At 39.0% G+C, this 17,279-nt stretch overlaps 1 protein-coding gene across 2 annotated transcripts in view; it reads left to right on the top strand.

The window, feature by feature from the left end:
• MAPK11 (mitogen-activated protein kinase 11) overlaps window positions 1-17,279 on the top strand; it is a 57,673-nt gene that overhangs the window by 17,936 nt on the left and 22,458 nt on the right. Inside the window, exons 2-9 of one of the 2 annotated variants that reach the window (XM_032769382.2) lie at window positions 3,869-3,998; window positions 5,093-5,151; window positions 6,952-7,063; window positions 8,472-8,501; window positions 8,632-8,679; window positions 11,897-12,011; window positions 12,132-12,203; window positions 16,455-16,534. In XM_032769382.2, coding sequence (XP_032625273.1) covers window positions 3,869-3,998; window positions 5,093-5,151; window positions 6,952-7,063; window positions 8,472-8,501; window positions 8,632-8,679; window positions 11,897-12,011; window positions 12,132-12,203; window positions 16,455-16,534 — 646 coding nt within the window. The remainder of the gene's footprint in view (window positions 1-3,868; window positions 3,999-5,092; window positions 5,152-6,951; window positions 7,064-8,471; window positions 8,502-8,631; window positions 8,680-11,896; window positions 12,012-12,131; window positions 12,204-16,454; window positions 16,535-17,279) is intronic. The other variant, XM_032769383.2, reaches the window with a different exon arrangement.

Genomic DNA, 17,279 nt, shown 5'->3' with positions numbered 1-17,279 from the left:
TTTGATGAAAGGTGGAATAAAATGCAGCTTGATCTTCAATAGTATATTAGGTTTGCAATAGTGACAGATCTTTATTATTTAAGCACTGGTAGTCTACTCAAAAGCGATGTAAGATAGAGATACCACATGGTCGCTGCACTAAGAGAGCTAACCATTCCCAGGCTCTAACACTGCATACATTTGCACACACGAGTAACTTTACATGTGTGATTAGTCACAGTGACTTCAGTCATAATGTCTATAACCGTTCCCCCCAAAAACTTATACTTGTGTGTAAAGTTACTCATATGCATAAGTATTTGAAGGATGGAGGTCTGAAAGACAAAGATTAGACTAAATCTCCCCGGTAGCCCAATGATTGAGTATAGTTAGTATACTGATTATTTTTATTTTATAAATTGTGTTGGTAATAGATTTATATTGACATTGAATAATGTTTGTAGTTAAGAACTAGGTTTCTTTGCTAGTAAACTAAAGTGACATGACTATATAGAAAAATCATAAGAAGCAGATATGTGCAATTTTATGATATGTTTAATACAGTATATGCAATGTAAGTTAATATAATAGCTGTTTGCTGCTTTGGCATTCATATGCTAGCTGTAAATTCATCTTAAATAATTGACGCTGGTTGTGCTGGAGTTAAAGCAAAGCTAAAGTTCTTGCATACCTTGTGAGCATTACATAAGCTATGTAGGAACACTATCCAAGTGATAGTGCATTGCAAAACCATAATATATCGCATCACCATTTGTAGAGTGAGTAAGCGTTGTTCCTGTAGCAATGACATTAGTATGTTGTTTTGCTGAAGACCATTACTCATCCTCTCTCCTTTTATCTCGCTACCTTTCATATTTTTTATAGATTTATTCTTACGTATGTACCTGTACATAATTGTGTGTTTCCTAGTAGACAAAAGAAGCACTCTTTGCTTTGTAGGGTAAATGTGGCTCCCTGAAAGTTGCATTTACTAACTTCCTTGAAGTGCCATCAAATAATAAAGCATTTGTTTGGGGGTGAGAAATGAAGGGAATATTTCAGTTCCCTATGTTAGTTTATTTTGTTTGTTAGCGGTACTTATCCAAAGCTGATAATGGGAAATGCTTGCTTCTTTACATTGGGACTGCAACATAGCTCCCTCCTGATTCTGCCATGCTGCCAATTGCTCTTATGGCACATTTCCTTGTGGTTGGATTGATGGCATATGTGCTCTTTCCCTAGACTTCACTCCCTAAATCAGTAAACAGAGGCTGCTTTAAGAGCAGTCTCTTCTGGATCCTTTCCAAGGTACTGATGTTTGTAAACTTTGTGATATCGTCTCTATTTAGCAGTTTTGTTTTTATAAAAAATAAACACATTGTCATTTTCACTCACCTTTATGGCATAGCATGAATAAAATAATCAACAGTCATCACATACTGTACAGAAACCGATTTCATGATTGGAATGGTAAATATATATAAGTAAACAGGACCAGCTCCAGGCACCAGCATTCCAAGCAGGTGCTTGGGGCGGCAATCTGCAAGGGGCGGCAGTCTGTATGTTTTTGCCCCCAAGGAGCGCACGGAATTGCCGCCACGGACAGCTGGGGCAGTCCGTGTGCCATTGGGGTGGCACATGCATTTCTGCAACCGTGGCAGTTTGGCGGCAGCTTCTATATTCAGCTGTCCGTGGCAGCGTAGCTTCTGTCTTCTGGCTGAAGACAGAAGCTGCCGTTGAATTGCCGCCGCCGCAGAAACACACGTGCTGCCCTAAGGGCACACATACTTCCCCCGCCATCCGCGGCAGCAATTTGGCGCACTGCTTGGGGCGGCAAAAACAGTAGAGCCAGCCCTGTATATGTAAATGATATAAAGTAAAATCGTTAGTTTCTTCTGAACTGATTCAGAAGCACACTGAAAGAGACTAAGAATTCAGAATGATCATGTAATTTTTACTATGTCATGCAATTCATAAACATAAACCATTCTTTTTATTTATAAACAGCTGTATTGCCAATCCCAAGTATTCCAAAATCATGAGTCAGGATTCCAAAATCATGAAATTGGTTTGAAAACCATGAGATTGTTTTAAAATACTACATTTTGCATTCTTTTCATTTGACTTCTGGTTTCTGAGCCATTCAGCTACTCTTGCTTCATGTGTTCTTGCTTTTCTCTGCAACCATAAAGTCTGGAAAATTACTTCTTTGAGGAAATGAAAGGTCAGATTCTCAAATGATCTCATGATTTAAGCAGCTGGAGCTTTCAGAAAAGCACTAAATAATCAAAGTAAGCAACACTGAAACAGTCTCTCTAAATTAAGTAGTGATTTAAAATTACACTGAGCAGAAGGTTGTGAACAGTGCCAAAACAACATTATTGCTCAAGCTTGATATCTCGTGACCACTTCCAGGTAGCAAATAAATGCTTATAACCACTGAGCGTTCTGGGTTGACTGAGATCACATCTGAAAGGGACGCTGCTAAGATAGGTCGCAGAGTTAGCTTTTATAAAAATAACATCAGTAACAATGTTTTCAATAAATTAATGCTTTAGAATTTCTGTGAGGAAAAAGCCCATTAAAAGAAGTATTTCCCAGCAGTGTTTGCAGCCTGAACAGCACGGCATACTGCTAACATCTGAGAACCAGAAATGAAACTAAAAATATAAAGTAACAAAATTGAATAGTTTATTTTTATTGTCCAAGGTGAATTAAATGCGAAGAGTGAAGAGCATAAATAGTGGAAAGGAAACTAGATTTCACAAATTTCAGTTTTAATATCCAGCGTGGATGATGGGGCTGGTGAGACAAGTGAGAAAAACACTTCAAATATATAATGGGCCAGGTCATCACTTGGTGCAGTCCACTGGCTGTAAAGGAGCTGTGCCAATTTAAACCAGCTGAGTATCGTGGGCATTCATTTTATACGCACAGTTTCGCTTTAATTTTATTTTACAGGGAAAGTAAAAATGCAGGGATGGTATTAAATAGGGGAGGTAGAGTTTGATTTATTGATTTAGCTGAACAAATAGTTTTCAAATGTCCTATGCATTGTCAGGAGATAAAGTGTAAACAAACCAGTTTTCCCCTCATTCGCAACATAATGTGCAGTATTTGTTTGGGGCTTGCCATATGTTATATAGACTTGCTACTGTATTGAAAATTAAGTCCCTATTCCTTCAAATGGTTACAGACATGCTTAACTCTATGTATCTGAGTACTCCCACTGAAGACTGTGGGTTGCTCAAATGTGTAACATTGAGTGCACACTTAAATGTTTGTGGGATTGGAGCCTTAATTGCACATATGTTCATTTATACTGGTGATTTGTTTGTTAGTAATGGTTCCTGAGGCAACTTTTATAGTCTGACAGTGGCTAGTTAGAAATTTTAATCTGGTGTCAGTAGATTTATGAAGATGTCATATACCATGCACATGCTCGCTAGGCATAATTAATATTTGCTAGACAGTGTGGCAGCATCCTATAATTACTAAAGGCTCCAGTTTGTTCACTTAAGGCTAGACTTCAAATCCTTATATTCCCTAAGAGCGCCTTGAGTTTGAGCAGGAGTTGGAAAGCAAAATTAATGAAGCTAATTCTCTGGTTATTTTCTATGCCAGATGGGGACAGGGTAATACCTAGGGATGAACAATATCATTAGGAGATGGTAATTTGTTAGGAGGATTGCAAGAGAGCTATCTTTGAATATTGGAGGTTGTCTCCAAATAGCTCTCCCAGAGATCACTTTCAGGTGATAAAGCAGGAGGAAATAGAATCATAAGCTCAAACTTTCTCATGTTGACTTTGGACTGTTACATCATGAGGCCTTGCCTAGCAATGCCAGGGTAGATCATGTTTTTTAATTTTTTTTTAATTTTCTCTTAGTTCAACGTATGATACCAAAACAAGACAGAAGGTGGCAGTAAAAAAGCTTTCAAGACCTTTTCAGTCACTTATTCATGCAAGAAGGACCTATCGAGAGCTTAGGTTGCTTAAGCACATGAAACATGAAAATGTAAGTCAAGAATTTGTACTTTGCATTCTGTTTCTATAAAAGAAAGTTTATAAACTGAAGTTTAATTTACTTTACCTACACTTATATTGGTAAAGTATATGTGATCCCTGTTTTGCCAAGAAACGGTTGCTGGTCCAGGGATTGATCCTAAATCCATTGAAGCCAATGGGAATAATTCCATTGACATGAATGGGTATTAATAGACACTAACAAGGTGTCTTTTGTTGAAAATGTGCTGTTACACTAGTAGAGAAGGGCAGAGTAAAGAATCAAACCCAAATAAAACTCAAATCTGCATTTGTCAGTTTGGGATTCTACTGAGAAATTAAGGCCAGATTCTGTTCTCATATACACTCATAGAGCTCTCACTGAAGTTAATGGGAATATAACATACTTATCTGAACACTGAGTTTGATCTTTGACCTGGGTGCAAGCTGCTAGGATTTATGGCCCCAATTCAGCAAGGTACTTAGCATGTGCCTAACTTTAAACGCAGTCACATCAATTTCAATGGAATTACCAATTTACTTAAAGTTAGGCAGATGCTTAAGTACCTTGCTGAATTGGGGAATTCCTGTTAATTTCCCAGACTTAAACTGAAATGAAAATGATTGCAGTCTCTGACAGGAAATTACTCAATACGCATAGTGATGTTACAGTAGATTGAAAAGTATGCTGGAAGGAGGTTACAATTATTTCTGTAAATATGTTACAAGAAAACATGTAAAGCTTTACTTAGCTTTAAATACAACAGAAGCAAATTGAAATCATACAGTACTTGTTCTATAATGGGAGATTAGGTCTCCTCCTTCTTGACTTGAGATTGTCAGAAGTCAGGTTCCATTTTTTCATAAAGTAATGTAATTTTGGTTTGCGCTGAGAGCGAATTTTTCTTCTAGTGGCAGAAACAAAACAACAAAAACCAGTCCTCTCCATTCAGGTTCATACAGTACTATGCTGGTTTTGTTAAATATTCAGGGTGAAATCATGTTGTTCATATACATAGTTCCAGGGATTCTAAGGACAGCTAGCATAAATGATGTGTTATCTCATGAATTTCTGAAATAAAAAGGAGATCACCTTTTCTGTTTCAGGTTATAGGATTACTAGATGTTTTTACACCAGCAACTTCAATAGAAAATTTTAATGAAGTGTAAGTAAAATTTAACATCAGTGTGACTGACTAATTGGTAAGCTATGAAGATAGATGCTTCAGTGTTGCTGGAAAACAGATACACAGTTTTCTTGTCTAGCTACAGCCAAAATGAGCTTTGAGAGACTAATGTGCCTTTGGTCCCCTTTTCAAAAAAAGGGGAAGGGGATTCTGCCCGAAGGCCTTAGGGCATGGTACTTAATAGATTGCAGGGACTCTATTACTGTACCTGGCATGTGATTTGATCTTCTGTATGTCCCACTAAATTTGTAGTCTGATCACCTTACCCTTGTTTTGGATGTGGAGTGTTTATTCTAGCCAGCATGTGTGACGTCAGCCATGTAAGGAATGCAGGAAAATATTCTGCAGTGGGTGATGACATCTCTGGGCCTGATTCTCCTCTCATCTAATATTAGTTTTACACTGGTGTAGCTTCATTAACTTTAGTGGAGTTACTACTCCAGTGTAAGTCAGGAGCAAGTGAGAGAACAATTAGGCCCTCAGTCTTTCCGGAGAAACACACTGGGTGAAATTCTGACTTTATTGAAGTCAATGGCAAAACTCCCATTAATGTCAATAGGGCCAGGATTACGCGCTGAGAATCGTGCATCTGACGAAGTGGGTATTCACCGACGAAAGCTTATGCTCCAATACTTCTGTCTATAAGGTGCCACAGGACTCTTTGTCGCTTTTTACAGATCCATACTAACATGGCTACCCCTCTGATACTTGACCCTCAGAATCTAGAATCTAAGGCATAGCCAGTAAATTAATTGCTTAAAGTTGATAGAATGTTTTGAACACTTGAAGTGCCAATAAATAAAAAAACTTAATTTTCAAATATTTGTTTTTAAAATGTAGTCAGTTATAGGTATTAGCCTGGATGTTTGGGGTCTGATCACATAACCCTTGCTCGCTCCTTTCATGGGATTACTCATGTGAATAAGGGCACGAGGTACCTGAGCTATAGCTCCCATGAGGCACCATAGTTATTAAAGTGGACACATTTCAATGTTGAACAGAGTCAGAACAAAACAATTCGATCTTGGTTGGCAAACCAAATGAAAGATTTGATTAAGGAATGTCAAAAATTTTTTGTTTCAGTCAAAAAAACTGCTTCAACACAGATTCCCTTCAATGAGTAGAGATGGACAAAATTTGAGTCCCTTGGGACATTCTGATATTTCCAAATGGAAATTTTTCAGAATTTTCTATTCTGTGAATTTTGACTTATCATTCCAATTTAGAATGAAAACTAATTTCAAAATATCAGAATGTCCCAAGGGACTCAAATTTTGTCCATCTCTACTCATTGAAGGGAATCTGTGTTGAAGCAGGAGCCTCACAAGCAAAATCAGGCCTGACTTTTTTATGGGACATTTGCCTTTGACTTCACTGGGAACAGATGGGAGCCCAGATAGATTCAGTGTGGTCTTTCCTGGACAACAGTTCTCTTGTTCTGTGATCATTGTTTGGCTTGCTATAGTTGCAGTGAGAATACACTGACCACATACCTATGGCTATGAACTGCCATTGTTATATGTTTTTTTCTTAAATTGCCCAACTTACTGAGTTTGTACAAACTTGTCTGGCAAAAAGACATTAAATGTCTTATGGACTGTAAGGATCTTTTCTTAGCTTGGCAAGTGATTAAACTCCTAATTTTGGGGAAGGAGGGGATTTTTATCTCACTATTGATGGATGGAGAAGGATATACATGGGAGTGAGTAATTTAGTATTAAATTAAACAAATTAGATTTACCTGCTGCTTGTCAGAAATAATTTATTTTATTTTTACAGGTATCTTGTGACAAATTTAATGGGTGCTGACTTGAATAACATTGTAAAGTGCCAGAAGCTAACAGATGACCATATACAGTTTCTCATCTACCAGTTGCTTAGAGGTCTTAAGGTACACGCTGCATGATGGCATTTATTTTATACTGAGCAACCAAAATGTTGTAATAATGAATAATTCGTTGGAAGAGCAATATTTAAATTTATTTTCAGAGCTGAATAGACTTACAAATACTCATGACATCGCTGGTGATTTATTTTTATAAACCATAGTAAATTTACAACTCCCCAGATTCCTTTCAGAACTAAAGACAAGGCCCCAGTCCTTCAAATACTTACACATAAGTTTGACTTCACACACGTGAGTAGCCCCATTTATTTCAGTGGGACTACTTGTGTGTAAAGTGCACCTCTGTAAGCATTTGCAGGACTGGGGCCTATGACTTGTAAAACGGTATAGCGGGATTACAATATTATAGACTTGCAATAATTTCATATCTAATCAGCTCAATTTGTACATAAAATATATGTCTATTTTTCTAATTGTCAGTGCTGTAAACTCCCCCTTGGATAAGAAAAGCACATCAGGTTATTTCTTTCTTGGATATTGGCTCATTAATAAAGATCTTGCAGGCCTAATTATACCCTCTTTAATGTTGTTAATGTGCCAAGAAGGAAAAAACCCATCTTGACTTTCACATCCCAAGGCAAGTTCACAGGGCTGAAAATTATAAGAAACAAATACATCTTTTTACTTGTAAACTGATCAAAGTGTGATAAAGAGACACACTTTGAAACATGAAACCCCAAGATGCCGTTTATACAGTCATTTTTCAAAGTACAGTTGCTCTTCAAACTTTAGGTAATTGTACCTGAAATATGGAACTGTTCTTTTTTAAAAGTCCTTGCTCAGATTTCACCTTATCTTATCAGCATCCTAAAAGTGTGTTCCTCTTGTTTGTTGTGAAAAGCAAGGACTCCCTTAAAAAGAGCACATGAATATCTGCTTGCAGCGAACCCACCATCCCTCTTCAATATAAATGCAGTTACACAGCCGTGTATTTTGTGTGTGAAGAGTCTAGCTTGTAGCTAGGGTATGGATCCATTGACTTGCATAGGAAGGCAGCATGTGGATGCAGATGATCAAAATGGAGATCCAAACTGAAATGAAATGAATGTCTTTTTATCAAATACTATATACAACTTTTGATAGATGGGTGTGTATTACAGCTCTAAGGTTATCAGTGTAATTTTCATGATTAGTTTTCCTGAAGTGTTCATATTTGAAAGAGAGAGAGAACACTTATATCTAGGAGCAAGTCAGTGACACTTGTGCTACCTGCCTGTTAGTATTTGTGATTGCTACTCAGATAAGATTTAGATCAGGAAACATTCCTAACTCTTTATAAAACCACCAAACGTAGTGGACAAAAATATATGAATAGAACAAGTGACTATTACCTTTTTTCCACCTTTTTTTTTAATCCTGCTTTCTTGTCTTTTTTTTTTTTTTTCTTCCATAGTATATTCACTCAGCTGGAATCATCCACCGGGTGAGTTCAGTTAGCTAGAGAATATGAATCAATGCAGTGTGCACTGCCCAATGTTAGGCTTGATATTGTTACAATACTAATTTAACCTTATTAGGTGTGCATGACTAATGCTGTGTTTGTTCTGATACAGGACTTGAAACCCAGTAACCTAGCTGTAAATGAAGACTGTGAATTAAGGGTAGGATTCATGCTATTGTGATGAAGGTTCTTGTAATATCTCTGAAACTAGAATTTTTCTGAACCAACATTAACTGCCATTTTGATGTTAGTGCACATCCATGTATTTAGTTACTGTTGCCATACTGGCAAAGAAAAAAATAAATTGTATTAACAGTATTTGTGAGGATACAGATATCAACTACTATTTCAGGTACCATGTGCAAATTGTTTACTGTGAATAAAAATCCTCTTAACATTTAAAAACTGAGAATAGGAAGCACTTAGGTTAACAAATGGGCTTATGGGCCCTACATTTTAGCTGATACTCCACTTGACAAGACTCCAGGATCTGGCCCCAGATGTTGAGGTGAAGCACTACATGCAGCAACTACCCTACATGTACAGGACCTACACTTATAGAAAGTTAACGATGATTAAACTGGCTGAAATATATAAAAGGGTACTTTGGTAAAGCAAACGCCAGTATTACCAGCCCCAGGTGTTCAAAAGTCATGAGTCAGGCCCCAAAAATCATGATTTTTTTTTTTAAATAAATCGTGGGTCATTTTTTGTTTGTTTGTTTGTTTGTTGGCCTTCTGGATTATCGTTGTTGTTGTTGGTTGTTTATAATTTGTATCATCGTAGCACCTAGAAGCCCTAATGGTGGAACAGGACCCCCCTGTGCTAAGTGTTGTATAAACACAGAACAGGAAGCCAGCCCCAATCCCCAAAAGCTTGAGTTTTCTCAGCCTTTAGGGACACTCCCTTTCCATTTTCCAGCCTTTCTCCATAGTCATCAGAATCAGAACATACTTCATTTTTTTTAAATGAAAGCAGAGATATGATGATGACGGCTTTACTCTGACATTTTAAAGAAAACACCAGATTTCATGAGACCTGCAACAAAATCACAGTAGTTGACAACACACCCAGTACAGTGCAGTTGACCTGAGGACTAAAGCCCTTACAGCTTCCGTTCACCTCAGTGGAAGTTGAGGAAGCTCAGCAAATATCATGACTGGCCTTTAATATTTTCATGCCTGTATGTGGAGTCTCATTTTTGAGGGATTATGGGAAGTCTTTGCCTGATCATTCTCTTTATAAAAGTCCATGCTACTCTTTATACTCTAGGGTGATAAAGAAGACTTCAAATCTTCTTTTCTAGAATTTACACACCACCCAACCTCCTCTCTCCTCGCCTACTCTTTGGCTGGGTTACATTCCATTTTTCATTATTTTCATTACTTATTCACTTATATGAGGCCAATCTATTATGGGAAAATCTAAATTGGTGGTGCTTTAAGGAGTAGCCAAAAAGGAAATTACAAGTGTATCAACATATTTGAGCAAGAAATGATCAATTATGAAAAATCTAAAAATACATTGTTGTGGAATGCCTTTCCTTGTCCTAGGCAGATGACATTTACTTTTTATTTATTAACATTAATGCACATTGAAAAGCATAATCCCAGCTATACATATAAAATGGTGGGGTCTAAAATAGCTGTTACCACTCAAGAAAGAGATCTTGGAGTCATTGTGGATAGTTCTCTGAAACCATCCACTCAATGTGCAGCGGCAGTAAAAAACGCGAACAGAATGCTGGGAATAATTAAGAAAGGGATAGATAATATGACAGAAAATATCATATTGTCTCTATATAAATCCATGGTATTCCCACATCTTGAATACTGTGTGCAGATGTGGTCGCCCCATCTCAAAAAAGATATATTGTAATTGGAAAAGTTTCAGAAAATGGCAACAAAAATGATTAGTGGTATGGAACAGCTTCCGTATGAGGACAGATTAATAAGACTAGGACTTTTCAGCTTGGAAAAGAGATGACTAAGGGGAGGTATGATTGAGGGATATAAAATAATGACTGGTGTAGAGAAAGTAGATAAGAAAGTGTTGTTTACTACTTCTCAAAACACAGAACTAGGGGTCACCCAGTGAAGTTAATAGGCAGCAGGTTTAAAATAAACAAAAGGAAGTATATCTTCACTCTATGCACAGTCAACCTGTGGAACTCCTTGCCAGAGGATGTTGTGAAGGCGAAGATCATAAAAGGGTTCAAAAAAGAACTAGATAAATTCATGGAGGATAGGTCCCTCAGTGACTACTAGCCACGATGGGCAGGAGTGGTGTCCCTAGCCTCTGCTTGCCAGAAGCTGGGAATGAGCGACAGGGGATGGATCACTTGATGATTACCTGGTCTGTTCATTCCCTATGGGCACCTGGCACTGGCCATTGTCGGAAGACAGGATACTGGGCTAGATGGACCTTTGGTCTGACCGAGTAGGGCCATTCTTATGTTCTTAGTGTTGCAGATTCTAATAATTATTCATATGGCTCTTGCTTCAGATGTTGTATTTCATTATTTGCCTATTTAGAGAAAACTAATAAGTAGAAGTAGATACCAAAAAGCAAAGAAATAAACTGAAACATAATTCTTTCTCTTGGACATAAGCTTTCCAAAAGGAGGGCATTTAGTGGGTAATATTGTGCCATCAAATGTGTGTGTGGTATTTTTAAAAAAAACTCACTTTTCATTTCTATGAGGTCTTAGATGGTACTCTGAGCTTTTCCTTGTGCAGCTTACATATGCCTCTCTTAGTGGCATCAAAATGTGTGTGATTGAATAAATGCTATATGTGTTACAAGGCCTAAGCACAAATAGCTGAGCTAAGGAAACGTTGGGGCATTTGTGAGTTATACAGTGGTGCTTTTAATATGTCATGATCTGATGTTTTTGGGTGTTGGCATTTATACCTATACTATTCAGGCTTAATTTTCTTTGTTGATATTCTTCAGCTCTGATATACTAATGGTGATTATTGCTATCAATGTAATATTACAGGAAAAATAAATTGAAGGTCAAATTCAGAGTTCGTGTAAAAGGGTCCAATTCCTTTTAATCTCCAACTCTGTCATCATATTACCATGGAGAGACCCTGGCACCAGCACATAGCCCCGATTACTTTAATGGGGCACTGCATAAGTTGGTCCACTGACATCAAGATCAGGTTCTTAGTCATTAAAGACTCCATTTTTCTTAGTATTACCAGAAAGCATGAGATTGGGAGCAAACTTGGGCTGGGTATGAAATGTTGAGGGTCGAATTCATTGCCAGCTGAGGTGTTTTGATGGCTGAAGTAAGCCAGAAATAAACACAGGGAACAAATCAACTCCTATAATAAAAATAATGAGAAATCTTTATTTTTTTTCTTCTGTAGATTTTAGACTTTGGTTTAGCCCGACAAACTGATGATGAAATGACTGGATATGTAGCAACAAGATGGTACAGAGCCCCAGAAATCATGTTAAACTGGATGCACTATAATCAAACAGGTAAAGTAAGATACTTATTTTAAAACTACAAACAATATAGTCTCAACAGAAAAAAGCAACTGCATTTAACCATTTCTATTATGTTTATCATGCATATCTCTCTCTCTTTATTTTTGGCAGTTGACATTTGGTCAGTGGGATGCATCATGGCAGAGCTATTGAAAGGCAAGGCTCTTTTTCCAGGAAATGACTGTATCCTTAACATAAAATGCAGTTACATGAAGTGCAAATGCACGACAGTTCTTCATGTTCTCTAATCACCAAAATGTTCTTAAGGCTATATTTGCCAGGTAACAAGCCTTCAATACAGCAAACTGAGCTTTGCTAATTGTTCAATTTACTATATATGACTGCTGAACATAACAACCATCAGAAGGAAAAGCAATAACAGGTTTTCTTAAACCACAAGAAGCTACATGCAATCTTTATTTTTTGCCTGATATTTAAATAATGACCTAGTTGAAGAAGGATTGATTTCTTTCATTTGTGCAGCTTCTCAAAAACAACATGCATTTATTAAAATTGAATTAATATGCATGTCACTTACTGTTGTAGAACTGTTGTTTTTATTTGTATGTAGGCAAGAGAGGCAACATAAAAATCCCTCATTCCAACATAAACTAGTGGGACTATTATGGTTCATAGTGCAATATTGATGGGCTCTATTGCAGCCTGTGTTGTTTCGCTGACTGATAGGAGGGCAGAAAAGGCAGTTGCTGAGTAGGGTAGAATAATAGTAAAAGGAAATGCAGAGGAAGTAAAAAAGGAGACTGAAGACTGGATGATAAAGAAATGATTGCTAGATCACATCACAAAACCTCTCTGCATACAAAACAGGGGCACAGTGTACATCAGATTCTGTTGTTTTCCACACTAAGGGCATGCTTACACTACTGTCCTAACTCAACCTATGTTAGGTGAACTTACAGCCACCACAGTAATTATTGCAGAAGCTGATGTCCATGCTAACCTTCTTCTGTTGGTGGTGCGCGTCCTCACCAGGAACGCTTCCACTGATCAGAAGAGAGACAGTTTAGGGGACTGAGAGCCAGGGCTTTCAGCTCCATGCAGCTCCCTGCTGGAGCCACCTGGGCTTCTTGCCTCCCTGAGTGGGAACTAGGGAGTGTCTGGGCAGCAGCCGTCTGGGAGTGTGGTGCTGGGGGGAGCTGGGCTGTAGCTATCCAGCTTTCTTTTCTGGAGCCATGAAATTGACAAGACAGCCAACAGCCCATGTAAGTAATGAGTCTACAGAGACACTGCATCACCCTAACTTCACCGACCTAAGCCCTGCACCTCTTGTGGAGGTGGCATTATTATGTCAGTGTAGTAGGGCACTTACATAGAGTATGTCTACACTATGGGATTATTCCAATTTTACATAAACCAGTTTTGTAAAGCAGATTGTATAAAGTCAAGTGCACACGGCCACATTAAGAACATTAATTTGGTGGTGTGCGTCCATGTACCGAGGCTAGCATTGATTTCTGGAGCGTTGCACTGTGGGTAGCAATCCCACAGTTCCCGCAGTCTCCCCCGCCCATTGGAATTCTGGGTTGAGATCCCAATGCATGATGATGTAAAAACAATGTCGCTGGTGATTCTGGGTAAATGTCATGACTCAATCCTTCCTCCGTGAAAGCAACAAACAGACAATCATTTCGCGCCCTTTTTCCCTGGATTGCCCTGGCAGATGCCATAGCATGGCAACCATGGAGCCTGTTTTGCCTTTGTCACTGTCACCGTAATGTGTACATGGATGCTGCTGACAGATGGCGGTACTGCAGTGCTACACAGCAGCATTCATTTTGCCTTTGCAAGGTAGCAGAGATGTACCATCCCTATTGTACCATCTGCCATTGTCTAAAAATTGGTGATGAGTATGATGGTTATCAGTCATTTTGTACCGTTTGCAATTTGGAATAAATGTTGGGTGATTACGGTTATCAATCATTTTGTACTGTCTGCTGCTGTCATGGGTGCTCCTGGCTGGCCTCGCTGAGGTCAGCCGGGGGTGCATGGACAAAAATGGGATGACTCCCGGTCATTCCTTCTTTATGTTTTGTCTAAAAATAGAGTCAGTCCTGCCTAGAATATGGGGGCAAGTCTACTAGAGAGGCCAGAGAGCACAGCGCTCTGGTCAGAGCCCCAGAGATCCGGCAGAAATGATGAGCTGCATGCCATTCTAGGCGGGTGCCCCTGCAACAACTCCACCCGTTGCTTCCGCTCCTCCACACCCCTCCTGGGCTACCGTGGCAGTCCCCCCATTTGTGTGATGAGTAATAAAGAATGCAGGAATAAGAAACACTGACTTTTTAGTGAGATAAAATGAGGGGCATGGCCTCCAGCTGCTATGATAGTCCAGGAGTACAGAATCATTTTCTTTAGACACGAAAGGGGGGTGCTGATGGAGCAGTCAGGCTCCAGCTGCTATGATGAGGATGTGTTACCCAGCTTTTGGCACCTTCTGCCAGGAATGACAGGGAGTCATTCCCATTTTTACCCAGGCGCCCCGGCCCGACCTCACTGACGGCGCCAGCAAGCACGTCACAGGATGATGAGACGGTTTTTAGCCATTGCCCATCAGTTGATACCGATCGCATCCCAAGCAGGAAAGGAAGAGGGATTGGGGATACTGCTGTCTTTTCTTTCACGGCGGAGGGAGGGTGTAGGTAAATCGATGAATATACCCTGAACCACCCTGGGGACAGAATGGTGTTTGACCCTACAGGCATATGGGAGCTCAGCCAAGAATGCAAATGCTTTCGGAGACTGCAGGACTGTGGGATAACTGGAGTCCTCAGTCCCCCCTCCCTCCCTCCATGAGCGTCATATTTTGATTCTTTGCTTTCCGTATATGCTTGTCACTCAGCGCTGTGACTGAGTCCCTGCTGTGGCCTCTGACTGTCATAGGTCTTAGAGATTTTTTCAAAATGCTTGTCATTTCGTACTTCTGTAACGGAACTCTGATAGACACAGATTTGTCTCCCCATACAGCGATTCAGATTCCAGTATGTCCCGCGCTACTGTCCATAGCTGGCAGCTCTTTTTTGGATTTGGGACTTGCTATGGGCCACCCGTTGCTGATCAGAGCTCCACGCTGGGCAAACAGGAAATGAAATTTCAAAAAGTTCGCAGGGTTTTCCTGTTACCTGGCCAGTGCATCGAGATTTCAGACCACTTTCCAGAGCGGTCACAATGGTGCAGTGTGGGATACTGCCCGGAGGCCAATACCATCGATTTGCGGCCACACTAACCCTAATCCGACATGGCAATACCGATTTCAGCACTACTCCTCTCGTCGGAGAAGAGTACAGAAACCGGTTTAAAGAGCCCTTTATATCAATATAAAGGGCCTCATTATGTGGACTGGTGCAGGGTTAAATCGGTTTAACGCTGCTAAATTCGGTATAAACGCGTAGTGTAGACCAGGCCATAGTAGCTACCTTACGTCGACCTAACTGTGTAGCGTTGACCAGGCCTGACTGTTCTCACTACTCTGAAAAAGTGAAAAAATCCTAACATTGCAGCTAAAGCTAGACTATGGCCATGTTTGGAAAAGGCATGATGATATTATAGATCCCTGAAAAACGACTAAGATATGGTAACATCTTGCCATTGAGCTTTCTGTAGTGTTTAAATCAGTCAGACCCTATTGTCAACAATGGCACCAGAGCATCACTCCAATGTTCTTAATAATACCTGTTGCTTCGCATCCCTTGACTAAGGTGGTGTTTCTGACTATTTTGGTAAGCTGGTGTATATTCTTTCCAAAAATAGAATTTTTACATAATATAGACTTACCAGGGTGTGTGGTGGTTTTTTTTTTATTTTTATTTTCCCTTTGTAAAATACAATCTAGGGTTGTAGTGTTTCATCAACTTCACTCCAACTTTAAATTAATCTTGAATCACTAGAGGAAGTGTTTATGTGGTTCACTTTTCAGATCATATACTAACTCATAAGATGTACATTTTAAAGATTAAGGGCCTGGTTCTACACTCCTTTGCCCCAGTGTAAAGTGGATGTAATATGCTACCCAGATAGAATTCTCCACTCAGCCCCTGAGTCAGCAGTCATCCATGTTCAGCAAAGCACTTGAGCTAGGCTGAAGTTGTTAAGCACATGCTTTAATTCCATTCAACTCAAAGTTAGGCATATGGCTGTGTTGAATTGGGACCTTACACTGGTGGTAGCATATTACACTCACATTCCACATGTGTGAATGAATACACAAGGTTCTGGGCAGTGGACAATAAGGCACTCTGGACCTAATCTTCAGTTGGTATAAATTGGCTAACTCCATTGCAGTCTATAGAACGGTGTCCTTTCCTCCACCTGAGGATCTGACCATCTGTGCAGGAGTTCAGGGTTTATTTAAACACACAAGGCTTGTCTGTTGCTTACTTTTACAATCTTTCCTGGAGTTTTCTTGAATACTTGCAGATATTGACCAACTAAAGAGAATAATGGAAGTTGTGGGAACACCTAGTTCTGAACTTCTCAAGAAAATATCATCGGAACATGTGAGTTCACCGTTCCATAATTAAGCTGAGTTAATAATTTACTTTTTCATAATAATTGGGGTGGTATGCCATTGGTTGTGTTAGATAGCGTGCTGCTCAATTCCAAATACAAAAAGCTGTTTAAAATCGTTGCTTTTTTGCTGCTAGTGGCAACATTCAGCAAGTGGGGTAAAAATTTTCAAAAGTAACTTTGAAGATTTCATCTTTCAATGAGACTTATCTCCTAAGTTGCTTAGGTGCTCTTAAAAACGTTAGAGTTTAGTTTTAGTTCTTGAAAAAACAATCACTGAATATGTGAGAATGTATTCAGTAATCTTGCAGTCAATTTGGATGATCCTTTGTTTTTCTGCAGTACGTTGAAAAATAAATAAAACTGATGTTTAGCAAAGAACATTAGATTATTATCAACTGATTTCTGTTTAGTTTTTGCACCCTCATCACTAGAGATACATCAAAACAAAAATGCTGGATCCAAATACCACTGTGTTCTGAGTAGGGCTATATTGTTTGGATCCCAGTTTTGTGGCTCATATGCGCTCACCTTTGCTGACTACTTATATGGGATCCACTTTCATTATGCGACACCAAAAGCATAATTTTATAATTAAAATTCTATGCATAAGATGCATGAATAGAATAACCCATTAAAACAAATATTTTCTGTCCAAACTACTGTCTCTCTTTGTGTGAGTTTCCCTATTAAATCTATAATAATTTCTTTAATTTTTTTTTATCAAGAAGCTAG

The sequence above is a fragment of the Chelonoidis abingdonii genome, chromosome 1 (assembly GCF_003597395.2).
Source record: "Chelonoidis abingdonii isolate Lonesome George chromosome 1, CheloAbing_2.0, whole genome shotgun sequence".
Taxonomy (NCBI): Eukaryota; Metazoa; Chordata; order Testudines; family Testudinidae; genus Chelonoidis; species Chelonoidis abingdonii.
This window is presented reverse-complemented; position numbering and strand designations above follow the sequence as displayed.